The following is a 27,992-nucleotide window of genomic DNA, read 5'->3' as shown; positions in this document are numbered from 1 at the left end:
GGCACAGGTTTATCCTGCCTGCATTTTGGAAGAGGCTGTGTTGAGCTTTCTCTTAGCTGGAAGTTACACAGAGTCCTAAGCCTGCAGAATATACCCATGAGGATTGATCTCAATTGGTTGTACCTTCTTAAGCTTTTTGATCAGCATATTGCTCCGCTCTGACTTCATGGTAAATACAAAGCTGCTAGCTAGCAGTCACCAGAAGAGTTCCCTCCCAATGTAACATGCCAGAAACATAAATATGCCCTAAGCTTTTTCAAAGCATGAGCTTTCTTTGCTAGAATAATGATAGCTCAGAAATTGATCTAAGTGATTCCTGCAGATGGATGCTTCACTGTGTAACACAGCTTATTCTGAGCTCCACACAGCTGTTGTTCTGCTGTCGCTTAGCCCATGCCAGAATGTGAAGGGAACATGACAGGCATGTGGAGACCACCTGAATTTCCTGCTGATGTGTGATTTTCACCACAACTTGAAAATCAGTTAAAAATGTACAGAATGAATGCAAATCAAAGTGAACACTTCTGTAGCATGAGTGCTCCAGCACTCTAAATCATGAAATAGACTTGACAGGTTTGTTAGGCTTCCTTAGTCCAGCTCTGGGATTGGTATACACAGCCCTACAGAAATCCTGTAGGGATTATGGAGAAGGTTATAATCCTCTGTGTTGCTGTCTTTTACTAGAGAAACTGCAAGTAGGTGGCTTTTGCTTTTTTTCAGGCTACTGAATAGTGGAGCACAGAGCCTGAAGTCCCTGTGTCATGTGAATTCGATGCACAAACTCTTATCATGCCCAAGCACTATATTTGTATCTCCAAATCACAATGAACAGTGATATGAATGAGTAACTGAATTCTTGTTTTCCATTTCAGGTCAAGAGTTGGAGAACAGAATTTCAGTTCCCATTTGCAGAAACATTTTGATGGGTGCTTGAATTGTCTGTCATATATTGGTTACAAATAGTAGTTTTTAGAACACCAAAGGAGTGATTTTGCAGCTCCCTGTCTGTGCTGTGCCTGTCTCTGGTGTTCAGACATTCCAAGCCTTCTGAGATAAATCTCTCCCACATGTTGCTGCTAAGATCTGACAGGATTCCTCTTCTCTTCCAGGAGACGCTGATAGACTGGTGTGATGAAAAGGAACTTAATTTGATTCTAACCACTGGAGGAACAGGGTTTGCGCCGCGAGATGTCACTCCAGAGGTGAGAGAGTTCTGGAATAAGAAACATCTGCCCTTTGGTGTAGAAATGTATAAGTCTGGGGGAGGGGGCTAATACTGGTTTGAAATTTCCACTGTATCTTTGATTTGCAGTATCTCTGGTCAGGTCAAGGGATACACAGCTTGGAAGCAGAAAGAGCAATAGGGAATTTAGCACAAGAGAATTACTCTGAGCTTGGGTTCTGACCCAAAACAGTTTCCAAACCAAAATGTGGCACAGTATAGTGGATTTCCAGTCCCCTTACAAAACAAATTTCAAATGACTTTTGGGTGTAATTTTCTTTAGCACTGCAGAGCAACCCCGCTAAGCAAAAATGTAGCTTTTGGTGTGTCCCTGCCGAGGAAAAGCAGGATAAAAAGGGACCTTTAATTCTCCCTTGCAGGCTGCTGCACTGACAGCTTGTGCTACAGGTTAGTGTGGGAGATAGGGGGAAAACTTCTGCACAAAGTTGCAGTTCCTTTGCTTGACAGCACATGGTCAAAAGAAGCTAAACAGGCACAGAGATGGAGGTAATCTCCAGTGTAAAAACTGCACAGGAAGTCTGCTCACATTCCACTTGCAAGGAGCTAAGGTAAGGTAAAAAAAGCAATGCAAGAAAACAACCTAATAGCCTCATGGCATGAGTTGCCTTATTCAGTGACCATGTAATTGCTGTTGAAGTATTTTGGTGTTAATAGTTCCAAATTAGATTATTATGGTCTTTTAAAATCACATACTTTTTATTTTTGATTGTTTGCTTATGTTTACTTAAGGGCAGAATTCATGTTGAGTGCCTGAAGTGGGTTTTTTTGGGTGATTTCACAGAGTTAGAGTTCTCTTAACTACTTGAAAGTTTTCAGTTGCTTAGACTTTGAACTTGGAGTTGATTTGAGTTCAGTGTAACATCCCTGCAGTGCCTTCTACTTACAAATACATTCTGTTAGCTGTGGCTGCAGTTTGACTTTTTTTCCATTTGGAATGCAAAAATATTTTGTAGATTATTGTATGACAGACAGGGACATGGTTTGGTGTGGACCCTGCTGCGCTGGGTCAAAGCTTGGGCTGGATGCTCATTGAAGCCTCTTCCAACGGGATGCTTTCAGTGATTCTGTGATGTGATAACTCAACGTACAGGTAGAGGGAATGCTTCTCTATGTTACTTTTGATGTTTTTACGCTATCCACGAGAAACCTCAAGCAACTAAAACCTAAGGGTACCGTAAGATGGCAGCAGTACGAGATGCCCACAGTGTGCCAGCCAGTGAAACTGAGCGTGCGGGGATTCACTGTGCTAAAACATGGGAGTGAAAAGCATCTTGGTTGAACTGCTCTCTTACTTGCAAACCAGTGGTTTTGGAGATTGTATTCCCAGCACTGTGTTAAAGGAGAGCAGAATTTCTGCTTTGATTTCCTGATTTATTACTCTTATGCAGAGTCAAGCATGTGCCAGAGGAAGCGTTGCAGCCAGTGCCAAACTTAGCCACAGATTCTCTAGCAGCATTTAGGGCAAGGAATCAGCAGATGACAACTCTGCACATAAGCACCTGGTGCTTTCTTTACATTGCTACGTGGCTGCTACGCGAAGGAATAGATACAGGTGGTGATGATTTGAGTAGTTTTGACGTTACGGTGAGGTGTTTAAAAATTACCTAAGTTGTTGAAGTGTCTTTAGACTGCATAATAAAACCACACTGATGGCAAAATCGTTGGTAACTTGCACTGCAGAAAAAAATATGCATCCTTTTTAAATAGCAGCACAAGGCTTTGGTTGGCCAAGGCACAGAGAAGTGTGCCAACTGTCTGATTATTCCCATACCTATAAAGAATTGATGTAGGGCAGTGTTTACTCACGTTTCACTCATTTCAGTTGGATTAACCTGCAAGACCAGATTAAGCCACAGTGGAGAAGTTGATTCCCATTTTTTATTACAAAGTGGCAATGATTAGGTTTGCTCTACAGAGAGATTTTATTTGATCACTCACTCAAATGTTTTTAAGGGAAGAAAATTAGTTTGCTAGTAAGTGTCCTGGCAGAAACCTCCAAAGAAGCAGGAGCTTAGGCTCTGTCTTTTCTGTTTGTCAGGTTAATGCCAGAGCCAGTTCAGACTGGGAAAGCCATGATGCCAACATGCAGTGTGCAATAGCAGGCCTTCAGAAAAGCCTGCAGTGATGTAGAAAGTGGTTTAAATCTCTTCAATGTGTGGTCTTTGTCCTCTCATCACTGAAGGGGTATTGAAGTTGTGTGATTGTGACTTTGTGCTGCTGAGAGGTTGTGGTTGTATAACTGCTCATAGTTGGATCTGGTACAGGAAGATGTTGTAGCATTTGTCCTGTGTGAATAGGCCCTCAGGTCACATTTCAGCTGGAATGATTCAGTCTTGCTTCTCCTTAATCCTCCTGCCCTTTTGATTAGAAAATATACTCCTCTTCTCTATTTTCTGAGCCTGGATACATAATTGGTACTGTACCGTAGAAGGTAAAGTTAATTCCTAAGAGAATTGCCAGGCCAAAGAGTGAATGTTAATTGAAAACCTCAGTTATTGATGACACTGAAATGGAGTGCCTGGCATAGTGTAACTGTCAAAAACAACTTCCTGAGCTTCAGAAATGTATGATTTTTCAAAGAAAATTATGCTGCTTCCTTCTAACTGTGCCCTTTGAGCACTGTATCAGAATCATCCCAAGCTGTTGCACTTGTTTCAATCACTAATGACTTTTATCTTAATAATAGAACAGATTAGTTCAGGTCTCTTCACCTGATTTTACTGCCCACCTCTGCTCTAGTCAGTGGGTGGCAGAAGCTTTTGCATTAGTTTCTATGATTCATGTTTGGAGGGGTGAAGGTCAGCTGAATTAGGAAGTGTGAATATCCTTCCCTTTCTTGCCTACATGAATAGAAGTAATTAAATAGATGTGGTTATTTAAGAAACAAAATTCCCCCAAAGATGGATGAATTGGAAGGAAGCTGTGTTATAGATGTTAGTGAATGCTGGAATTCTTCATCTGTGGTGACAGTTGGAGGCTTGCATTTGGACTACAGCCAACGTGTAGGCTTCATTTTGTAGGGGTTTTAAACAATCTTACTTTGTCTATAATTTATGGAGTGGTCTTTAAATCCATGCTGGAAATGCTCACACAGTTTGCTTTTTGCTTTCAGAAGTGTTTGTTGCTGGACAGAGATCAGGGCTCTTGTCCTGGTTTTAACTCAGCTGGCAGCTGAGTTCCCCCCTGCTCCCCTCTGAGTGGGCAAGGAGGAAAGCAAACAGTTAAAAAGAGACAATGACAATTTCCTGATCTATTGCAGGGATATCAGACCACAGAAATGGAAAACAGCAAAGAGGAGAAAAGGTACCAGAGAAGAACTAGACCCAGAAAACACAAACCCCAGCCTGGAAACTGGGGAGCAGACACACAAACCTGGGTCAGGAGGCTTTACAAACTACAATATGTCTTGCAAGTCCCAGAAAGCCCAGCCAGCCCCTTTGCTGCCCTGCAGTGAGCACCACGTGGGGATGCTGTGCACTGCGCAACCCAGCCTGCTCTGTGCCCCTGGGGGGGAAGGGGGTAGCCCCCTCACCTCATCCCCTGTTCCTCATCCCTCTGAGTGGGGTTAGTAAGCTCAGAGCAGTACAGCTTGACATTTGGCCCAAGTTCAGTGATGTGGGCAACTTTTATTTGTATTTCCAGATGCAAACCTTTTTTTGTCCTTGGAACTACAATACTTCAGTGGTGAACAGCTGCAGTTCTTGCAGAATGTTGATGATAATATATGTGCTGGTGAAAATACTACATCATGTGAGAGCATTGACACTGATCATGAGGTTTCCTGCTGAGGTGGAGTATTTCCTGAGTTCCTGTTGGCCATACAAGGAAGAAAGGGACAGTACAGTGTGCACAGGTGCTCTGTGCAGCTTGCTGTCTTCTCTGCTTTCACATTTATCCTGCTGCAAAATTGTACATCAAAAAAATTCCCTTGTCTGCCTCTAACAGAGTCTTCTAGCTCTTCTTTTACCCTAGAGTGGTTCACAGATCTTGTTTACCCCACTACAAGACTAAGTTGATGTGCTGAGCTAATAGCAATAGAAGTCAGCTGCTAGACACCCTTGAGCCCTGTCATTATGTGTGGGCACAAATAGTGCAGCCACACTGCTGGTAGCTGGCAGCCCTGAAAGGCTTCGGAAGTAGCACAGAAGAGCTCCTTTCCATCTTGTGAAACAAGACATGTTTCCTCACAGTCTTCCTCTTTTCCCAGTGCTCTGGAAAAACGATGAGTGCTTCTTTTGGTTGTTGCTGATTATTCAGTATTTCTAGACAGTTTTAAAGTGCATTGAGGTGCATGCCTGTTTTCATTTGATCCGAGTGTGTATGTGTGTTTGTTTATTCCTTCATCAGAGTTCTCAGGCCCGTGGAAAGGAAGCACTGTTCTCTGCAGCTCTCTTATTTGTCAGCATTTTCCTGAAGGAAAAAAAAAAAAGGGAAAAAAGGAAAAAAAGTGTGCTCAGAATGAGCAAAATGCTCCAAAGCTAAGCAGACAGAATGCCCTCTCTGCATGTGTCATGAGAGGTTAAGTTTTCTGTTTGGTAGAATTTACCACGCCCTCTTCACTTACCAGAATTGCCACACCAGAAGAGCAAAAGGAATCACTATTAAAAGAGTTGATCATTAACACTAAGACTTATCAACGAGCTGAGAATTTCTCCTTTGATTCTTGCCTGCTCTGTAGCAGCTTTTCCAGCCACTAAGTGGAAAGAAACTAGAAGAGTCTTGAAAGGCAGCTGACTTCAGCTGTTATGCTTAGGATTATTACTGCTCCTTTGCCTGCTCTTGCTGCTCCACCTGGACCAGTGAAGCTTTAGCAAAGCCTTGTCTCAGTGTAAGTACAGCAATGGGAAAACAAAACTACTTTTGTCCCATGCAGGTGTGAGAGACTTATCTGTTGTGGAAAAGAAAACAATTGAATTGTAACTTCAATTTAAAACATATTTTAGCTTCTTGTCGCTTTGTGCATATTTTCTTTTTCCAAGTTATTTTGTAATGAGAACACCCAAATTAAAACTGAGGCAGATGATCTCCTCTGCGTTATTTGTCATTGACATTTGAACTCTCACTGGATTTTGAAAGTCCATTATTTTCCTCACCAAGTAAACATGTTCCTATGGTTTGCTGAGATCAGGTTGTCACAATTAATTTTCATCAAGCCTTGAAAGATCTTCCTGTGGAGAGGAGGTGCCAGGAATTGTGTTGATGTGATGCAGCTAACTGCAGTGACTGCTGCCCGTAGCATCAGAGGGTTTCATGCCAAGGCATGCTCTACCTACCTTGTACTCCATAGAATGCAGCAAGTTTCACCTGAATAGAAGGAAAAATGTCTTGACTTTAAGGGTGATGGAGCACTGGAGCAGGCTGCCCAGAGAGGTTGTGGAATCTCCTGGAGATTTTCAAAACCTGGCTGAACATGCCCCTGTGTAACCTGACTTAGGTGAACCTGCTGCAGCCGGGAGGGTTGGAGTCCATGATCTCCAGAGGTCCTTTCCAGCCCCTACCATTCTGTGGTTCTGTGTGGAACCCTCTCTAGTTCAGGCAGAGCAGGTGTCACACTGATTGCTTTATGCCATTGCCAGTCAAACAGTGGGGCTCTCTTGGTCTCCTGCCTAATTTCCTGTCATTTTGTTACAAGAGTGGTGTTTGATACAGAAAGGTTTGGATACGGAGGAAATTCCTCTTCTGTGACCCCAATTTCTAAATTTGGTGTTCTATTAAACTCTAATATTCCTGTGCCTTGCTCATCTAGAGGGAGAATGAGAGGCTGATATCCAGAGGATCAGTACAGACTATGTTCCATCAGCTTAGCCTATCACTCCTGTATGCCTTAAAAGCTTTGTTGTGTATAAGTACTTGGCAAGTTTAAAAGTCTGTGTGACCTTTCTTTCCAAATCCTAATTCAGTGGTGCACAGCAGAACTAATTATTCCTCTATCGTGTCTGAGGTTCTCTGCAGTGTGTGGGAAGGAAGGAGTTGGCTTCTTGTTGCATATTACTGCCTTATAAAAGTGAGATGTAGATAGTCATTGTTAGCAGTAAGAAGTTAAAGTGCAGGCACACACATGATGTGGACTTCTAAGAGGACAGAAATAGTGAAGTTTGATCCTTGGTTAGTTGACTCTTAGTTACTAGGAAGATGCTGAATAAAAGACTCATGACTGAACTGATGGATTAGTTCAATTACTGGATGTTGTTACTGCTGGGATTTCTCAGGTTTTGCATTCTGGAGCTCATGGCATGTTTCTGAAACAGAGCAGCAGCAAAGAGTTCTGAAACGTGATTTGATTTGTTTAAAAGAACCCAACCATGTTAAATATCAGAGTGCCTAAGTTAAATAGGAAGCTTAAGGTAAAAAGGTGTTGCTGAGTTCCACGTTTGCAGCTCCTGCCATAGAGGAGGATTACCCTGAGGCTAATTCTTGTCATTAGTGTGTGGTGTACCTAAGACAAATTGAAACACCACCCTGCACTGGGGATGAGTAACAGTTAAATGACTTCAGGCTAGATGGCAAATGTCCAGCCGTGGCTAATGGGTGCTCCTGTTCATCTTCACAAGCTATTTTACAATGGATATGGGAGTGAGCTCACAAGACTGTCCCCTTTCCCCTCTTAAACAGCTTGTGCGAGGTAAGTGTGGTTTTGGGGAATAAGGGTGGGATGTCATCAGGTGGAAGTAGATGTGGGCTTCTTAACATTTTTCAAGAGCAAAGACATGTGTCTGGGGATGGACAGAGATTCAGTTGAATTCTTATTTTTTGCCCAAAGAGATTACCCAGTCCTAAACTGATGTGGTTTCCTTGAACTGGGAGTCAGAAATCCCTTTTCTTTCTGTTTTTCTGCTGCAGAAATTCCCAACATTCCCATTATGTGGGCTCCAGAGAGGGGTAAGCAACATCTTTGATCCCACCCAATCATTTCCAAACTAATTCTTTGCTAGTATTTTTTTGCTTTTTTAATCATCATCAGAAACAGGTTTTTAGACATATTTTTCCCATTTGTTTGATTTTCTTGTGGATGCTCATATTTTTGTTTTATAGGAAGGTCCCACGGCCTCCCCAAGTGCTAGGGTCAGACTCATCTGCTGTTTCCATTTGTGTGCTATTCTCCTGTGGATTTTCATGGTTCACTCTGATCTAATGGTATTATCAAAGGGTGAGCATCTAGACTCTTGGGACTGTTTCACTGCTGGTATCCTAAGTTACTGAAGAAGCACTGCCAACCTGCTGCCCTGTCAGCTGGTAGACAGGCTTACATTGTCATGGCTGACTGCCACAGCTGATGATTTGTGGGCTTTGGTCTTTTGCTGCCTTGTCTGTCTGGGGACTCCCTGGCATTTACTACTTTTTTATTCTTTACCTGCTGGCCATGTGGTGGTGTCCTCCTGAAGCCCTGGCCCTTTGCCTGACTGTCTGGCATTACCTCTTGACCACTGGATCCCTGCTGCCCTGTCCATCTGCTGGACCTCATGCATCACCTGCTCATTGTACTCTTGGCCCAAGTGCACATGGGCACTGGCCTTCTGCTGCCCTGTCTCCTGCTCTGAGTTCTTGGTAACCTTCCTGCTGAGTGCATCTGCTGACTTCTCTTCTGCTGCTTGGCACACCTGCTGGCTGCTTGGTCCTGCTTTAGTCTGGCATTCTCCTCCTGGCTTTTCACCTGGTCCTTGGACGCAGTGTGCCCTCGCTGCGTTGTGAGGCTGCTTGCTCACTCACTCTCCTGCTGTCCTGTCCCCTCACTTCTATGCCTGGCATTTCTGTCATATTGTCCTGCTCACCTGCCTAGATTTTATTTCTAAATATGCACCCGTCTGAAAACAACAACAACTGAAAGGAATGGGGAAAAAGTATTGCGTGGCTCCTTGGCAATCTGGTTCAGTCCAACATAGCAGCCCAAACCCCATCCCAGGACCAGCATCCTGCTTTCTCACAGAACTGCCCAAAACCAAAGACAAGAAAAAAAATAATGTAGTCTCTGCTTCCATCTCTTCCCTTGGTAGGTGTATTACTATTCAGTAACACTGAATTCAGCACCGAATTTAGTAGTAATGAAGCACTAAAACACATCGGTGATATTACTTCTGGCAGTGCTCAGAGTCCATGGAAGGTAGGTAATGACCTGGGGGAGAAAGGCAAATCTGCTGCTGAGGCTCAGGAGGATTAAGGTTTGAATGTAGAGCTCCATTCAGTAAACATGGTGGATCAAAAGAGCTAAAACAAATGTTACAGATCTGCTAATTTAAAACACAAGGTTGTGGATAATCTGAGAGAGGTACTGGATTAGTAAAGGACTCTTCCAACTGTGCTGTCTCCTGGTTGCTGCTTCCTGCTTGTTCTGTGCTGGTGGAATGGTCAATTGCCAGCTCGTCTCTCTCTCACAGGTTAAGAGCAGGGATTTCTAAGGTCCATAGCAGGGCAGTGACTGGCTGGAAAGCAGCTCTGAGGAGAGAGACTTGGGGGTGCTGGGGGACAAAAAGCTCAACATGAGCTCTCAATGTGCACTTGCAGCCCGCAAAGCCAATCAGATCCCGGGCTGCATCAGGAGAAGTGTGGCCAGCAGGTCGAGAGAGGTGATCCTCCCCCTCTACTCAGCCCTGGTGAGACCCCACCTGGAGTACTGTGTCCAGTTCTGGAGCCCCTATGGCAAGAGGGATCTGGAGGTGCTGGAAGGTGTCCAGAGAAGGGCCACGAGGATGAAGGAGTTGGGGCTGTTCAGTCTGGAGAAGAGAAGGCTCCCAGGTGACCTCATTGTCGCCTTCCAGTATCTGAAGGGGGCTACAGGAAGGCTGGGGAGGGACTGCTCAGGATATCAGGTAGTGATAGGACTAGGGGGAATGGAATGAAGCTGGAGGTGGGGAGATTCAGGCTAGATGTGAGGAGGAGGTTCTTCACCATGAGAGTGGTGAAACCCTGGAATGGGTTGTCCAGGGAGGTGGTCGAGGCCCCGTCCCTGGAGGTGTTTAAGCCCAGGCTGGATGAGGCTCTGGCCAGGCTGATCTAGTGTGGGGTGTCCCTGCCCATGGCAGGGGGGTCGGAACTAGATGATCCTTGTGGTTCCTTCCAACCCTGACTGATACTATGATACTATGAATAAAGTATTGCCACAGTTTAGAGTAAGAAGCAGAATCTCCTGCCTCTTTTAATTCAGTTCACTTGACTTCGCTTTTCCTAGCTCTGCCACAGGTTCTAATTGTGTTTGTGGTTTTAATTATGCCTTTGAATCCAGTACCAACTACAAACCAGAGAGAATATTCTGTCATAATGAACCCTGTCATCCTATCATAGTAAAGCCTTCCAACACTTAAACTAATTTTATGTAGCATTCTTTTAAGTTCAGTTTTTAATCTCTCAAGATATGATATTACTACTTTAGCTACCTTCAGATATGCCCTAAATGTGCAAAACTATGTCTGACCATACAGGCAGGGCAGCATCTCTCACCTGGTTGAGACCAGCTGTGGAATGGGAGTCAGACACTGTGGCAGAGCACCCTATGCACTCTCAGCACCAGCTTCCCCTGTGGAGGATGACTCCCAGACTGCAGACAGTGCTCCCAGTAAAAGCCAGTAGAAGCCTTCTCCCAGGTTTCACATTAACCTCTAGAAGCCCAGTAAACCTGTCCTGTGCTCAGAGGGACCAGAGGACGCCAATAGAATAGAATAGAATTAACCAGGTTGGAAAAGGCCTTTGAGATCATCAAGTCCAACCTATCATCCAACACTTCAGTCCTTTTCAGTCCCCTAGGATTTCCTGCACTCTTCTCAGCCTTTTCAACTCTCCCCTGCTTCTCCAAGCATGCTCTTTTCACAGCCTTGCGAGCTTCTGAAGGCAGGAGACTGCCAGTCTCTCACTTCCCACCAGCTTCACACTGTTGAGGGGTCTAGTGACAAGAACAGATCTCAGTGGCAGTTCTCTTCCTGCAAGCTTTAACTCCCAGTGTTACTTTTCTGCTTCCCTAAACTGTTGTTTGGGAAGTGACATCAGATGCTGGAAAGGGAGAAGGAATATTCTCTCTAGGGCTGCAGGACGCTGCCAGAACTTACTTCTTACCCTAAGAACCGTAAGTCACTTTCCCATGTATAATTTTGGTTATTTAAAAAATAATTCCTGCTACCTCAGAAAGATGTCTGCTTCTCCAGTCATAGTCAGGTTGTATGCACTTCAACTGCAGAAAAGCATCAGAAATCGGAGGAAAATAACCACAATGCTTTTTCTTGGATGTGCGGAGTTTGCTCGGTTGAACATTGTACCTTGCTGGGGAATTGCTGCCTTGCTGTTCCGTGCAGCTGCACTGTAGAATACCCAGGTGAATCGGTTTTCTCTCTGCAATGATCAAGTTATGGTACAAGTATGTTAATCAGTTATAAAAGAATATATCTGTGTTTTTCTGTTATAAATGAGTCAGAAATGAGTTAAAGAAACAATGCAAACTTTGCTTATGAAGCTGTGAGAATAATATTGTACCTGTCAAATCCCTGGAAGAGTGAAACACGGCAGGACTGGTTTGGTTGGTTTTTTTAAGGTGTTATGTAGTCTGTCCTGTGCATGTTTTGTTAACAAAAATACCTGCTGAAACAGTCATGAAGAGTTCCAAGCTTTTCCAGCTAATAGAATTTCACTTTCCAGCGTAACTAAATTTCCTGTTGTCAGCCTAATTGTACCTCCTCTTGTTAGACTCTATTCCTTACTTCCTATCCCTTGGAGAAAGATGTGTTTGATGTCTTATGTCGTTTCCTGAAGTGCTGTGTCTAAATCCTGCATTTGTCAGCAGTGTTTCTCAGCTATCCTCTTCTCATTTCATTCAATGCAGCATGTACAGTCTATTAAAACTTGTACTCTTTCTCTACTTACTCTACTCTTTCTCTGTTTCCTGAGGGTGTCTTTTCTGATTATAATCAGCACTGTAGCATCTAAGCAGCTAAGTTTTTCATTTGCTTCTGAAAAGACAGCAAACTCTTAACACAGCTCGTGTGCTCCCCTGTAGACAGACAAGTGTGTCACGAGGGGGCCGCCGCTGGGATTGCCAGGAGGTGTTCCATTGCCCTGAGCCCCTGAATCGCTGTTTGCAGTTGCAGCTGAAGTTTTCCACTCTTTCAATGTGTCTGACAGTGACTCATATTAAGGTGGAATTCAGACTTTGTTGCAACTGCAAGTTGCTTTTAGATCCAGCTTGGTTAATTTTAGGTAAGAATGGTTCAGGTGATCCATGTTGTGCTAAAGCATGTGCTGGTTTCTGAGTCATGTTCTGCTGCTGGTGCTGAAGGCTTTTGCTGTCACAGCTCAGGTAATGATTTGCTGAAGATATGATACCAGTAACTTCCAGTAGCTTTCTGCTGTTGGCTCTTTGCTTAGTGGGTAAATAGCTTTTGTTGAGAAAATGAGTAGCTAGAAATGCAAAACAGATGTACGAAGCAAGATGATATAACATTGATTATTTCAAAGCAGCACAGTTTGTAACCCAGCATTTTTTCTTGTATTCTGATGAATTTCTTTGGGAAGATTTTCACTAACAAGGAGGGTTTGGTTGAGACAGTGAAGGCTGAGGGCAGCCTTGGCTGCAGCAACCATGAGATAGTAGAGTTCAGGCTCTTGTGCAGTAGGAACAGAATACTAAGCAGGATCACAACCCTGAACTACAGCGTGGCCAACTTTGGCCTCCTCAAGCAGTAGTTAGGGGAAATCCCCTGGGACAAGAATGGAACGGTAAAGGGGCCCAAGAAAGTTAACATTCAAGAGCCACTTCTTTCAGGCTCAGAGCATCCCAACAAGTAGAAAATGGAGAAGGTGAGCCAGGAAACCTGCATGGTTAAGTAGGGAACTTCTAAGAAAATGCAAGTGGAAGAAGAGAGTCTACAGATCATGAAGGAGGGGCTGGCCACTTGGAGAAGTATAAGATGGTTGTCAGAGGATGTAGAGAGACAGGTAGGAAAGCCAAGGCAATGTTAACTCATCATGGCTCTTTGCAGGCAAGGAGGAGTCTGTAACTAGAGTTTTATTCTGACTTCTTTAAAGCATAACAAAGGTGAATTATCCAACCTAGCTGAAACTTGTGCAGGTTTTCTCAATTAATAGCTTCTCACATTAAGACAGCTTAATATTTTGCCCAGAAATATTTTGTGTCCTTGTTGCTATTCCTTGTTACCTATTCTGAAATTAAGGTGTTTTTTCCCCAGTGTGGTTTGTTTATTCAGACACATAGTATTGGGTTGCTCACCTCAGGTGCATGTGATGTCTACCTGTTGTCCATATGCATTATGTAGAAATACTGCTGGCTGATTTTGTACTGAAGTTTTAATCTTCTCAGGGCTTTGGTGCTTGCAGTTGCTGTTTTCTGAGTGTGAACAGATTGCTGTGGTAGTGAGCTGCTTAGCATTTACAGCAAGAGTCCTGCGTACATTTCAGGAGCACAAAAGAAGAGTGAACTTGTCTCCCATGTCTGTCTAAGAATCTCTTCTGCCTTACCGGTTGTTCAAAGCTGGTAAGGCAGAAGAGATTCCTCAGTGCTCAGATTTCCTCAGTGCTCCACTTACATACTGCTAATAAAAAAAAATCAATCTGCTGAAAAAGTTTGGACACTGAATTTTTGTGGAAAGCAAAAAGGTCTTTCTGCATGACGTGATCTGTTGCTCCAAGCACAGCTGAGGTGTATGTGAGAGGAGGCCTGGATACCCCTGTAGTGCTGTATCTGTGTTAATGAGGAGTTGCAATAATGTTAAAGCATTACTCTGTCACGGCTAAGTAGTGTCAATAAATGACTGAACTGGTTTTAGCTGGTGCCTGAAAGGTACTGTAATGTCTTTTAAAACTGGAAGAAACTGGTGTTTGGATACAGAAATGTCTATCAAAGAGGTCTTAGGAACAATGAAACAAAGGGAAAATATTTTATACTGGATTCTGTTATTTTGTTGTCTACTATAATTGTGTTGCAAACCATTCATTGAACAGTCAAATCAAATTCCAGAGGAAAAGGTAAAAAAAATTGTCATATTTCCCATCTGAAATGGTTTGGGTGAGCTACTGTACCTGTGTCAGAACAAGTACGAACTTACCGTGTCTAACAAGAGAGAACATTCTCTAAAGAAAATGTTATACATCTTAGTCTTGGTAGCAAATCTGTCGAAGCTAAAGCATGGCAACAATTATTTATTTAGAGAAGGGAAATGGCAAGCAAAACTTTTGCTTCTTTCACTGGCCAAGAGACTGCTGGGCATGTTCTTAAGAGAAGGCAGGGTACATTTCTAGCTGGGGGAGCCATTCCCTGTGTGTACTGATGAGGATCTCTAAGGGTTAGTGTCTTTTCCTGTGTCACTTACATCACAACTAAGCAAAAGTGATACCTTTGTTCCTCTTAGGTAAGTTTAGACTTCACTGCTTAATATATCCCCATCCCATACAATGAATTCAAGTATAGCTCTAGTTCGGTATGAAATGAAGCCGATTGTACCCTGACTAACCCATTGGTGTAACCAGATACTCCAGAGGCAGTGCACATAACCAGAAAATTGCATGGAGTATTTTTTTTCAGTGAGGCAGTGCTCCTTTAGATAAAGCTCATTACATTGCCAGCTGCATTAATTGTAGAATTAGCTTCTGCACTGCTTCTGCACTCCGAGTCTAATGCCACAGATACTAGGTTCCAATAAATGGTACAGTGGGGCCTGGTGGAGGAGCCCTATTAATGTGTGCAGGTAGCTCAGCTTGTAGAGTTCATTTTCAATTGGCTGCACTTCAATTGGCTGTCAAGGTTTCATCCAGCTTTGACTGTAGAAGAGGTCTGTAATCAGGTCAGTTGTTGGAGGAATATGTAGCAAGCTCTCAATTGTTAGAAGGGAAAGGCAACTGAGTGAGCCCTTTTGGCATGTTTAGAGATGTTTTGGTCTATGTTAAGTATGTGAAAGACCGAGAGAAGTCACATTATGTATCTCTGTGTGTGATGCACATAACCACATTTGTTATCAAAAGGACCCAACAGGAACTTCAGCTGGAGACTCACCAAACTCAGGCTGGGTTTCTTGCTGTACAGTGAAACTGACGGATGCCTGGCAAAACCAAGCACAGCCACCAGGGCAGCACTGGCTTGATGTCTACCTGCCTAGTTCATTCTGTGAGCCCAAACACAGTAATTGATACTTGCTTTAGGCTTTTTTCCTCCACTGCTCTTGGGGTATAAAGGTTGATGGGTTTTTACAGGCTCACATCATTAGCACTTGTAAATTATTGTTGAGGAAAGTACGATTGTCGGGCTTCTGTCCATACAACAGGCACAGAATATTATCACATAGGTTACTGGGGGCAGGGAATAAGAAAACCATCAAGGAAAGACAGCATGATGGCAGGCATGAATGACTCGGAACTGATCCTTCACCAAAAACTTTTCAGTGTATTGAAAGAGATGGATTGCTGAAACCTGCATTACTAAGAATTATTAACTTACTACTGATGTATTGATAAGTGATTTCTTTTTTTGTTCTTTAGGCAAGAAGCTCTAATCAGTCAATCAGTCTAGCTCTATGTAAGCTTTAGCTTCTCCGTTGCAAAATAAGGGTAGGGAAGTATTCAGTAATCTGAAAAAGCTGCCTGGTGACTAGTTGGGCACAGGTATTGCCTTCATCAGGGGTACACTGGATAACCTCCTACAAGGTTCTACATCTCCAGGCTGTCTCAAGCTGTCTTCTTCCTGATGTGTAGGTTTCTTGATAGATATGGCTGACATTTTTGTTGCATGCTTGATTGTTCTGTTCACGTAGCTTTGTCCAGTCTTCTGAGGTTTGACTGTGGGCTGGGAGCTGTGCTGCAGAGGGCATATAGACACTGATTTGGATAGGCCCTTCTAAGACTTCCATTTGAAATGGAAAGCTCAAATAGGTAATAAAATGTTATCTGTGCTGATTTTATAATCTGTTGAATGTGAATCATCTTCAGATGTGCCCACTAATTTACATGAGTAGCTTGTGAGCTTTTAACTTTTTCAACAAAAATGTTTTCAGCAGAAGCATTTTAATTTAATCACATTTATTCTGATTTCTTAGCCTTATATTTGCATTTTAGTTGAAGAAATAAAACTATATTACCATCCCAGAATTCTGAGGAGTAGATGAAATGTCTCACTATTGAGGTCAAACATTACTATGCTTAATACCCAAAAGACAACGCTAAGGAGTTTCTGAGCATCTCAGGAAGAGCAGTCCTAGGTCTTTTAGTTAAGTCAGTCTGCAGTGGGTACGTCCTCCAGAAGCTGCCTGGGAGGGCTTCCACAGGTTAGGAACTGAACTGACTTAATTTATGTGAAGGCAAAGAAAGGCAGTGAAGCAGCAGCAAGCTCTGTGAAAGCAGCTGGCAGCGAGCCATCTGTTAAGCAACCACAACCACGTCAAAGATCTCTAAAAATACATCGGCTGCTTTGGGAACATGATGCCCTAATGCCAATAAAAAGGCACTTTGAAAACAATAAAAAATGCATTTAAAAAGAAATTGCATTTACTCATGTAGCAATGACATGGAGGAGCTGCTGCTCTCGTAGATGTTTTTAGTAAGTCCTGAATAGTTCCACAAAATAATGATTTAACTGCTAGTCTCTGTTTCTCCTCTCTGGAGAATTACCATTTTATTTCAGTCTCATTGTCTCTCTCCATGGTTCCCTGACACTTCTGTCATGTCCTGTTTTCCTTTTTGCTTCTGATCTTTTCCCTCCTCTACTGTCTGTCCCAGCCACCTTGTGTGATCTTATTTCCAACGCACTCCGTTCACTTGCTGTCACTCTGCTCTCATCCCTGCCCTTCTGACAGTCCTGCTGCTTGGACTTCTCTCTACAGTTCTTCCTTCACTCTTAGATGTCCTCACTCCCTTCCGCTGTCTAAACTACAAACCTCACCTTTCCTTGCAACCTCCAGACTGGCCTTTCTTCATTTCTGTGTCTCTCCTGAAGTCTTTCTTTCACCTTCAGGTGCTTCCACTTCTGTGGAACCCTGCTCTTTCACCTCCATCTTGAATGTGTCTGTCATCTTTGCCCTATTCCCTCATGCAGGACAAACCGGGGACATTTCTTTGCTGTCCTTTTAGGATTTTAGGCAAATTTACTCCAGTATTTTCCACCTACTTTTTTTATCTAGCCATCAGCTTCAGGTTTGAGAAGGCAGTGTATAGCGTCAGTCCTGATGAAAGCCTCAGTGTGACAGCTTTGAATACTATCTCATTGTTCTTTTTTCCTGCCTCAGCCCACGGAGCATTGCAGTCACTCTTGTAAGACAGCCACGGGCAACACCATTGATTTGTTACTGGGATTTTGTGCCAATGCTATGGCCCTCTGCAGGAGGCAGATGGTGAGACTACCAAGAAAAACCTGGCCATGAAAGAGAGTTTAGCGGTATCAACTTAGCCTTGCTGTGCTGCTGGTAAGATCTGAAGGTGCTGAGTCCCTGGTTCTTTGATAGTTTGTGTGCAGGTAGATGTTGGTACCAGATCATTACCTCCTGAGCTGGACAGAGACGAAAATCTGTTTTTGTCATCTCTTCCATCCTTCCTTCAAACCTGGAACAGAATTAGAAACCCTGAGCACCAGCACTGTGGTACATTTTTAGGTGAAAGGAAGAACTGTTACACAGAGGAACAAAGTATCTGCAAGTCACTAATTGCATTCCTGTGTGTGTGGCTAATGACGAGTGTGCTTCCCAGCCTGATGGTGATTTCAGTTCCTATACACTGCATATTTTAATTCATGTTATTTGAGGACATCGCAAGAGTGGACTTTCCAGAGTCTGATTTCAGGAGCAGATGTCACTGTGGAAGCTGTTTACTTATCAGCAGCCTATTTCAGTTAGATTCATCCAGTCAGGCTGCAAATATGAAAAGAGGAAGCATTCCCCTGTTTGCAGAAGCCTGCCTGCAGTAACAAATACAAGCATACATATTCTGAAGCAAGTATTTTTAGAAACTTCTAGCAAGGCCTGTGCTGCTGCTGGGACTTCCTGCCCTTTCAGATGTTGTTGCTTAGTCTGTATATTTTTAATAATCACGTTGCCTGCCAGCAGTGAGATTTCCTGAAGGTCATTTTTCTTGTGAAGTTGGAGAATGGACTTGAATTTCATTGAAGGGCTCCCTGAGCTGCAGGACATTGTTTATGGAACTCTCTTGTATCTTACACTACCTTTGAAGCCTGTTTAGAATTATAACTAACAATATCTTCAAAGTGTCACTCTACTCAAGGGCAAAAAAGAAGTCTCAAAATGCACTTTATATTGAAAACTAGTTTTGAATAGCTTTGAAGCATGGTATTAGCTAAAAACAAAGGGTACAGATATAGACTTACTAGGTGTGCACACACAGAGAGTTCCATCTTTCACCAACCTTTTCATCGTGAGCAAAGTGTCCCTTCTCTGCTGCAGTGGCTTTTTCTCCACACTATAAAACTGATCAGTTTTATGGATAATGCTAAGAACTGTTAATGTAATTGAAACTTCAGTACTTCTGCAGGTATAGAAGGAATGGAATGGAATGGAATAGAATAGACCAGGTTGGAAGAGATCTTCAGGATCATTGTGTCCAACCTATCATCCACCACCACCTAATCAACTAAACCATGGCACCAAGCAGCCTATCAAGTCTCCTAAGCATCTCCAATGATAGTGACTCCACCACCTCCCTGGGCAGCACATTCCAATGGTCAATAACTCTTTCTGTGAGGAACTTTTTCCTCACATCCAGCCTGAACCTCCCCTGGAGCACATTGGAACTGTGTCCTCTTGTTCTGGTCCTGGTTGCCTGGGAGAAGAGACCAACCCCCACCTGGCTACAGCCTCCCTTCAGGTAGTTGTAGACTGCAATAGGGTCTCCAGGCAATCTTCATCAGTGGAGAGGTTTTGGTTCTGTCTGCATCATTCCTAGCCTGATTCTTCTCATTTCCACTGGGCAGAAGTACAGACACTGTGTTGTTTTTATATTCCTTTTCTGTTTCTGGGCAGAGGATGGCAGATGCTACACCAACATGCAATGCTTGAAGTAAGAGACTGTGGTGGCAGCCACAGTATTAAACTAAAGTTCCTGCTTCCCACAACTAAGCACATACCAAGTTTGCTTAGTAATAAAATATTTGAAGGTTTACTTGGTAGCTGTGTCTGATATCTTCTGATACTGACAGATTCCTTTAAAACAAGTTAAGTGTTAGTGACAGTGTTGGAGAACATCACCACTGGAGTATCTGTACTGTTCAGGGATGGTTTTGGTTTCTTGTTTGGTTTACTGCTTCCTGTGTCTCAGCTGTTTAGCTGGTACAGGACTCCTGGATTGTTCTCCTAAGGATGCTGTTGAGTTCATGCTGTCATTTTCCTTCTCTGCTTATCTTTTGGTAAACTAGAAGCTTACAAGAATACAGGGTTGTGATTTGTAACTTCATTTTCCCCACAAAATAATTTGCCTAGTTTTCTTCCATTTTATTCTTTTGCTATATCCAACTGCCAAGAAAATGGCAGCTTGTTTGAAGTGTCCTTTATACTCAAACGAGTTTGTCTGTTTGCGATTTGATGACTGTGCCGTTGCAGCACTGTGCTTCGGCTGGGTGCTCGACAGTGCTTCACAGCTTTGTGAGCGTTGCTGGCATTTAATTTGTGCCAAATAATTAGAGTCCTGTTTCAGAGCATGAAACAAGGTGATCCACTGAACAGCAACTGCTAGGAGGGAAGTGAAGCGGGGGTGGGACTGCAACCTGCCTTTGGGGTGTCACATCCTAACTACATGTTGGGAGCCTGGACAGATTGTGCGCTTGAGAAAGTTTGTGTTAGGAGACAAAGGCAGAAATTTATGCACGTTCCAGGTAAATAATTTTCCATCTGATTCCCTGTGTGGAAAACAGACAGGAATTATCAACCTCTCTTCCAGGTTTCTCAATGCCCACTATATAGAGATCACTTGTGGATGAAAGGCACTGGCCTGTTTTGGCGACATGATCAAAAGGGAAGGCACTTAGCCTCTGGCCATTATCATTACATCTTGTTATCTGCCTGCCTGCCACATAGGCTTCCCTTTGCAAAGGTTCTTTTCTGACTCCTGTGCAGACCAATTCACCCTTCTCATGCCTCAGCAAATCTCAGTGAGAGAGTGCAGGTGAGATTGCTGTGCAAGAAAAGACAGTGACAGTTGTTCTTTTCTTTGCTTAGTTCCAGACAGTCCTTGCTTTCTGACAGAGGGAGTTCTTGCTGCTTCTGTGGTGTTGGCTAGCATTTCCTATGTGCATAGGGTCCTGATGTAACATTTTGGATGGCAGTCTTTGCAGTGCAGCTAACAGCGCTCCTTCCCAACCCCTGCCTTGCCTGTTTTACACAACTGGGAGAAATTTCTTTGAAATATTTCAGTGTTGAGAATTTGGCAACAATGTCTCTTGGCAGGGATAAAACCCAACAAAACAAAAAAAGAGATATTCTCACCCAGATTTTAGCAGGTTTCGTATTTTTCTTGTCCTTGCTCTTTGTCACTCACTTTGTTAATTAATCTTTGGTTGCAGGCCACTAAAGAAGTAATAGAACGAGAAGCCCCAGGGATGGCCCTGGCAATGCTGATGGGATCACTCAATGTTACTCCTCTGGGCATGCTCTCTAGGTAAGACTGTTTCCTTCAAATTTCCATGTGAACAGTTTCTTTAAAGCATGTTCTCATGAAATAACAGCACACAAATAACGGGAGGTGGCCATTCTTATCAAGATGAAGTCTCAGCTTCAGAGAAGTGGACAAATGCCAAGAATGGTAATTGTGTTCTCATTGAATTCCCTTTGTTGTCCTTTGGACACCTGTCCTCCTGTGTTTCATGTGCCAGGTGACTTGTAATGTTGATGCTTGCTATTGGACAGCTGTCTTTGCATACGAGAGCTGTGGCATTTTGGTGGAGAGTGAATAATTCTTCTGAGTGTTGTTAATCGAGTACTAAAAAGCCTTGTGTAGCAAAAAAGGCTTTGGATAAACACAAATATATTGGTTTGATATTGCTGCATTTCAGCATCAACAAAAGCTCTCTGAGTTAAATATGTCTCATCCCATTCTGTCAGATGCAGTTTTTTAACTTCTACATTTTGGCATTTCCTGCTAAAGAATTAGCAACTCTCTCTCTCTGTTTATACGTTGTTTTTATTAGTGACATCACTTGTTATCCTGCATTTCTTTTTGGAGTTGGTTTTTACTTTATCCCTTCCATTTGCCTCATTTTACTGATGATAATAATGTCAATGCTTTCACAAGCTGCTTTCTGCTTGCACACTGTTTCAAGTTAACTGAGAAACAATGGCTCTTGCAGGAGTATTTTATATATATATTAAAGAAATAAAGAAGGAACTTTCAAATATGCAACTTTGGATCTCAGGTACTTTAAAGGACTTCTAGGTGAGAGGTTTCTTGATTCAGTAGGGTACTTCCATATGTATCACATTTGAAAGGGCAGCATTACCACGTTAACACCTTAAGATTCTGTCCAAATTAGAAAGTATTTTTGTTTTTTTTATCTGATGGAAGTTTTTTTTATATCGTAGTTTGTGTTTATGTGAGAGGAGAGGACAACAGAATGCTACCAGAAGGAGAGGAAAGGTTACCTGAGTGGTTCTTTTTCTGACTGAGGGACGCATAGCCACTTAGGTGACAGTAGCAAGCTGGATTTAGGATAGGGTGTAATCAGGAGGACTGGTAGTGGAACCAAAATACTGGGTTGCAGCCTGACTCTTTTGTACATAGAGTAAGAAAATGTCCCTTAAATACAGCCACTTCCAGCAGAAATTGATGACAATGATGGGAGATAGCATTGCAAAGATAGTGTGTACAATCATATTGGGCCTTAAAAAATTGCCTAGTGAAAACTTTGCTTCAGGCCTAAGATCAATCAACATGCAAAAGGCTGTTACTTTTATAACACTGTCCCAGTCTTGAAGCACAGAAAATTGCCCAGATACAGCATCATAGCTTCTGGAGCATCCCCATTGCTGCACAAATGCACCTGTGTTGTGTTTTGGCACAATTCCTTTCTGAATGCTCCAGGTGAAGGAAGGGAATTTACTTTGTTTTCGTTGTCCTCTCGGGTTTGGTGCTATTCAGAGTCTTGTCTGAACACCGACTTTCTTCCTCTGGGATTTTTCTGACATCACTTGTTCTAAGACACAAAGTGTTAGTATATTTTCAATAAAACTCTGCAAATGGATGCAGTGGTGTAAATCCTCCTTGCAGTGAGAACTAAGGCACACATTAAGGATGCCAAAAGTCTACGCCAGTTTAGGTGCAGAGTTTGAAAAACACAGATCCTAATTACAGAATACAGAATTAACCAGGTCCGAAAAGATTTTCAGGATCACCAAGTCCAACCTATCAGCCAACACCATCTAATCAACTAAACAATGGCACTAAGTGCCTCATCCAGCCTGGTTTTAAACACTTGCAGGGATGGTGACTCCACCACCTCCCTGGGCAGCACATTCCAGTGGCCAATCTCTCTCTCTGTGAAGAATTTCTTCCTAACATCCAGCCTAAACCTCCCCTGGTGCAGCTTGAGACTGTGCCCTCTTGTTCTGGTGCTGCTTGCCTGGGAGAAGAGACCAACCCCCAGCATTCTTCCAAGCATTTCACATTAAGTGGCACTCATCCTCAGCTTACTTCTCATTCACTTTCTTTTGAAATGAAGTTCCCATGGATAATTTTGTCTGTAATTTCTTTGATTTTTCCAAAACCCATCAGAAGTTACTTTATGCAACATGAAGCTGACACTTCTAGAAAGCACCTGCAGGTTTGGGAATGTTAGGTCAATCAGGTTGATCACATGAACTTTTAGAAATTGTTTTAAGGTAATGGGCTGCCTCCTGACTAAGGGCAGCATTAGGAAGTAGTGAGTTTTGTAGGCTGAATTCACAGGCAAATCATAAAATGAGGGGCAGTGAGACTCTCCTAGGCCACATTCAGTCCCAAGGGCCAGCAGGGAGTACCTTGGAGCATCTTAGATAGCTTTGTGTCTTTTCTGAAAATGCTTCCTTTCCTTCTCTGTGACCTTCCAGGGCTGTCCTTTTCCCAGCCTTTACATAACTCCTTAGCTATCAACTACCCATGCTATGCTAGGCTTACTTGGGGCTTTTTGAAGCACTCTGTCTCCTTGTCCATCTCTTCTGCTTTTACCAGCAGAATTCCTTCCCAGGCAGATCATAGTTTTCCCCCAAAGAGGTTATGCTCTCCATTCCTACTTTTACATCAGACATGTATTTTTTTGCCCCCACATCCATTCTTCTTGTTCTTCTTTCTTACAGTTGTTTGTTTTCCTTTAGAGTTTGTCCGCAGCATCTCCCTTGAGTTCTCTACATTTGGAGGAGTATAATTAATTTACTTCCCAAATTATCCAGAGTGCAAGCACATTTTCTGTGTTTTTGTGTTGTAAACACACACCTTTTTCTTTTTTGCAAGCCAAGAGGTTCTTAGGTACTTTAGTCACTTTTGCAAGGTTTTGACTGCTCCATTTCTGTCTTGAGCTAGTAGATGCAATTATTGGCAGATGAAACATGTAGTTTCAAGGCTGCAAGTTAGGTAATTCCAAATTACTTAAAGCAGAATAAAAGAGCCAGGAAGGAGATTATTAAAGGAGCTATCTGCCAAACATGACTCCTCCTAGTTTACTTGCTCTGTGGATAAAACCTATTTCCTTGGTTTTGACTTTGTCATAAATTGTATCCCAGGTGTGGGATTTGCTGGATTTCACTCTGTAAGTTTGACTACTGCATCAAGAGTAGATGGGAACATTAATTTTAAACTCGGGATTCCCTTCTGTGTATTGCAGTAGAGCTTTCCCCAACTACCTGCAGTTCTGTCTTAACTGACGGTGTATAATGTGCAAGAAGTGAACCAGTGAAAAACAGAAGCTTGGAGTCAGCAATGAACCACAGAAAGTGTTCAGCCCTTGTGTGTTTTAAGTTTAGCTCTGCAGCAACACCAAAGAATTCCCTAAAGATCGAAAAATAAAATCTTCCATTTTTGGCAGCTTCATCTTCTCAGGAAAGGGAAGGAAAGACTGCTAGGAAGAATTGGAGATGAATTGCCTAAGTACACTTTTCACTTGAGAATTACTTCCCTCTGTGCTTTTCTTACATCACACCTTTAAAAAGATAGAAGACATGTTTGAATTAATGCAGCCAGCATGACTTGGTATTTTTATCTGGCAAGGGAAATGAAAGAACATACTGGATACAAATAAATAATAGAATTAAGGGAGCTATGGAAATCTAGCAAGTGTGTAGGCCATCAATTAAATGTTAGACTCTGACAACCTTGTTTGGTGTCTTGTCAGCTCAGATTCTCTCTAAATATCTTCAGATGAGTAAATATTCCTCAGACAAGGAAATTGAGCTTACAGATTTCTGATAGAATTTATCTGAAATGCTCTGTTCTTGTTTCTACCAAGGAGAAAAAATTACATGCAGGAGTTTCACTCTTGGCTTCTTTCTTTTCAGACCTGTGTGTGGAATCAGAGGGAAAACTCTCATCATCAATCTGCCAGGGAGCAAGAAAGGGTCACAGGTAAGAAGTGTTCCTCCTGATCAGCTCCTGGGGAGTCCTGCTGAGTACTAGCTGCTGTTCCTGAGTGGCAGAAGGTGCCTGCTGCAGCAGGTTCTGCCAGGGAAGTAGGAGTGCCCATTGCGTAGCTCAGCGCCACCGCGGGCAGGGCCATACACAGGCACTGTGTGGCCAGGAGAGTGCTACAGGGAGTGCAAGAGAGGACAGGGAAGAGTCAAATAGTCTCTCACACTTCAGCCTTCTTCATCCTCAGCCTCTGCCTGCTCCCTGTGTTGACTGCAGCTTTCTCATACAGAAGTAAGAGGCAGGCCTGGTGTGCAGTAGGACTTGATGGGTCTTGAAGAATATTCCCTGTTTTGGTCAGTGACAGGGGAAAAGAGGAAGATAATTTTTAAGAGTTTCAGGGTTTTAAAAGATCTTTTAGATACAGGTACCAGACTTTACAGCCTTTTATATAGCTTGGGTTTCTCCTGCTTTTGCTCAGTTTGGACTTTATGTTTTCATTCATGATTACTTTTTGACTGTAGAGCTGCAAGAAACAGTCAGACCTCAGGAGAATTTATGGTTTTTGCCCTGTTAGAAAGACTGGACCTTTCCAGTGCTTGCTCTTTCTGTGTAGTTGACTGATAGATGCAGACAGACAGCCTTCTCCACACAAACACTGCCAAGCTGAAGAGTGGGCTGTGCAACCTGACAAAAGACTGCTAAGGCAGATATGCTATCAGTCATGAGAACGTATTTCTTCAGGGCTCAGACTATGCCGGTGGCCTTGTTAAGAATTGTCTTTATCTCAGGCCTCTAAAAAATGCATACCTAGCAGTTTATCAACATCTTCTGAACTAGTAGTACCCCATCTCAGAGCAGAGAGTACTAATGGATTTGGCAGCACAACCCTGAATTCACTGTTGCATGAAAGACTTGTGTCTGGAGATAAATTTTTATGTGGATTGTCAGCTGGAGTTGAAGAGGAAATGTTTTGAATGCTGTCTTCAGTACCCGTCCCTGGTTTTCAGATACATTGTCTGCCCTCCTATGATTCTAACATTCCTTTCAGCCCCTACAGGAAATCTGATGAGATTTAAAAGCCCTTGAAAGCCTGGAACAAGCATTGGATGATGGTGGGGCATGAGTGAGGAGTGGGAGGTCATACGTACCTCTGTTTAACGTAGCAGTTTTTCAGAAGTCTACACTTCTTTTGTTGAATTATGGAAGAAATTAAATAGCCTGCAATCTGTAATGGTTTTTGTTGTGTGCACTAGCAGAAAGTGGAGAGAGAATGATGAAAACAAATGAAAAAAAGAAAATGTTAACAAATATTTTAACAAGAGTTTGGTATAAAGTAATAAAAAAGGTAATTTTGCTGGAAAACCAACAAAAAAATACTGTCTGAATTCATTAGACAAGCAAGGTTTTATAAACAGGTGATTTATTTGCTCCTCTTGTGATGACACTCTGCTCTGTCACAATTTATTTTTCATATGAAACATCTTTACAGTCTCAGATGCCAGGAGAGATTTTTAAGATGAGTAGTAGAGAAAATTGTTCCATAACGAGCTTGATCATGAGAACCAAATAGGATGGATTGTAAGCGGGAACTTCCCTCTCTTAGGATTGCTTATTTCCTTTCCATGCTATTAAAACAACCATATGAGAAGTTTATCTAAAGCTAGGGAATGGCAGCAGTACACATAGCCATTAGTGTGCTTTGCAGGGTTACTGGTCAGTGAGAGACTGCCCTTCTCGATTGCCACTTGCCTGAGTCTGCTCTGTGCTGAGCTGGAGCGATGGATTTACACTGCAACGCTGTAAAACACTTCAAAAGTAATACTGTGGAGGCACAATGGCCCTGAGCATTGTGGTTAGCTGGAAGTTATAATGAAGTGTTACGTTTACAAACATATTGTAGTATCTATCCATTCTATGTAGCAGCTCATGCCATAAATCTGTGACGTGGTCTGACTTGTCATTACTCTTAAAGGAGTAACTGAAGGCTGGGTTCCCGTTGAGAAAGTAGAGTGTTTGTGAGTCATTTGTGTGACTTACAAAATGCCTTGTACAAGCTCCAGTAATTGCTCATGGAGGGTTTGCTTCTTCTTTGTCCACACAGTCTGTTTGTTTGTTGCAGTCTCTATTTGCAGCATGTTTATCATCATTTTTGAGGTACATAAGATGATAATGACATCAGTGTAGTGTGTCAATCTTCCAGTATATAGGACAAGCCAATGGGTATGGAATGGACATATTTACCTGAAGGTATAATTGCAGAAACACCTTCTTTACCTCAATTTTCAATAGCAGGACAGGTTGTCTTCCAGACAGCTGGCCTCCTGAGCTGGCTGATGGAGGCAAGGAGCAGTATAGTTCCCCTGTGATCCAGGAGTAAGCAGTTAGAAACCTCCTTATATGCTTGGATCCCCACAAGGCCATGGGACCAGATGGGATCCATCCTAGGGTGCTGAGAGAGCTGGCAGATGAGCTGCCAAGCCACTCTCCATCATTTTTGACCAGTCCTGGCTCACTGGAGAGGTCCCAGAGGACTGGAGGCTGCCAATGTGATGCCCATCCACAAGAATAGCTGGTTGGACAAGCCAGGGAATTCCAGGCCTGTCAGCCTGACCTCAGTGCCAGGCAAGGTTATGGAACAGTCATCCTGAGTGCAATCACACAGCACTTACAGGATGGCCAAGGGATCAGGCCCAGCCAGCATGCATGTAGGAAGGGCAGGTCCTGTCTGACCAACCTGATCTCCTTCCATGCCCAGGGGACTGCCTGGTGGATGTGGAGCAGGCTGTGGATGTAGTCTGCCTGGACTTCAGCAAGGCCTTTGCCATCATCCCCCACAGCAAACTCCTGGGCAAGCTGTCAGCCCCTGGCTTGGACAGCAGCACTCTGAGCTGGGTTAGGAACTGGCTGGAGGCTGAGCCCAGAGAGTGGTGGTGAATGGTGCCACAGCCAGCTGGCAGCCAGGCACCAGTGGTGTGCCCCAGGGATCAGTGCTGGGCCCCATCCTGTTCAACATCTTTGTTGATGATCTGGATGAGGGCATTGAGTCCATCATCAGTAATTTTGCGGATGATACCAAGCTGGGGGCAGGAGTTGGTCTCTTGGAGGGTAGGGGAGCTCTGCAGAGGGACCTTGCCAGGCTGAACAGATGGGCATAGTCCAAGGGCAGGAGATTGAACACGTCTAAGTGCAGGGTTCTGCACAGTTGGGGGTGCTTAACCTGGAGAGGAGGAGGCTCAGG

At 43.2% G+C, this 27,992-nt stretch overlaps 1 protein-coding gene across 9 annotated transcripts in view; it reads left to right on the top strand.

The window, feature by feature from the left end:
* GPHN (gephyrin) overlaps window positions 1-27,992 on the top strand; it is a 275,331-nt gene that overhangs the window by 136,356 nt on the left and 110,983 nt on the right. For all 9 annotated transcript variants that reach the window (XM_068162859.1, XM_068162862.1, XM_068162860.1 and 6 more), the window contains 3 exons: window positions 1,110-1,202; window positions 20,727-20,821; window positions 24,685-24,751. In XM_068162859.1, coding sequence (XP_068018960.1) covers window positions 1,110-1,202; window positions 20,727-20,821; window positions 24,685-24,751 — 255 coding nt within the window. The remainder of the gene's footprint in view (window positions 1-1,109; window positions 1,203-20,726; window positions 20,822-24,684; window positions 24,752-27,992) is intronic.

Source organism: Melanerpes formicivorus, unplaced genomic scaffold (genome assembly GCF_026170545.1).
Source record: "Melanerpes formicivorus ecotype bairdi unplaced genomic scaffold, bMelFor1.0.p_v2 SCAF_68, whole genome shotgun sequence".
NCBI lineage: Eukaryota > Metazoa > Chordata > Aves > Piciformes > Picidae > Melanerpes > Melanerpes formicivorus.
Note: the sequence above shows the minus strand (reverse complement) of the source record. Positions and strands in the feature narration are given on the sequence as shown.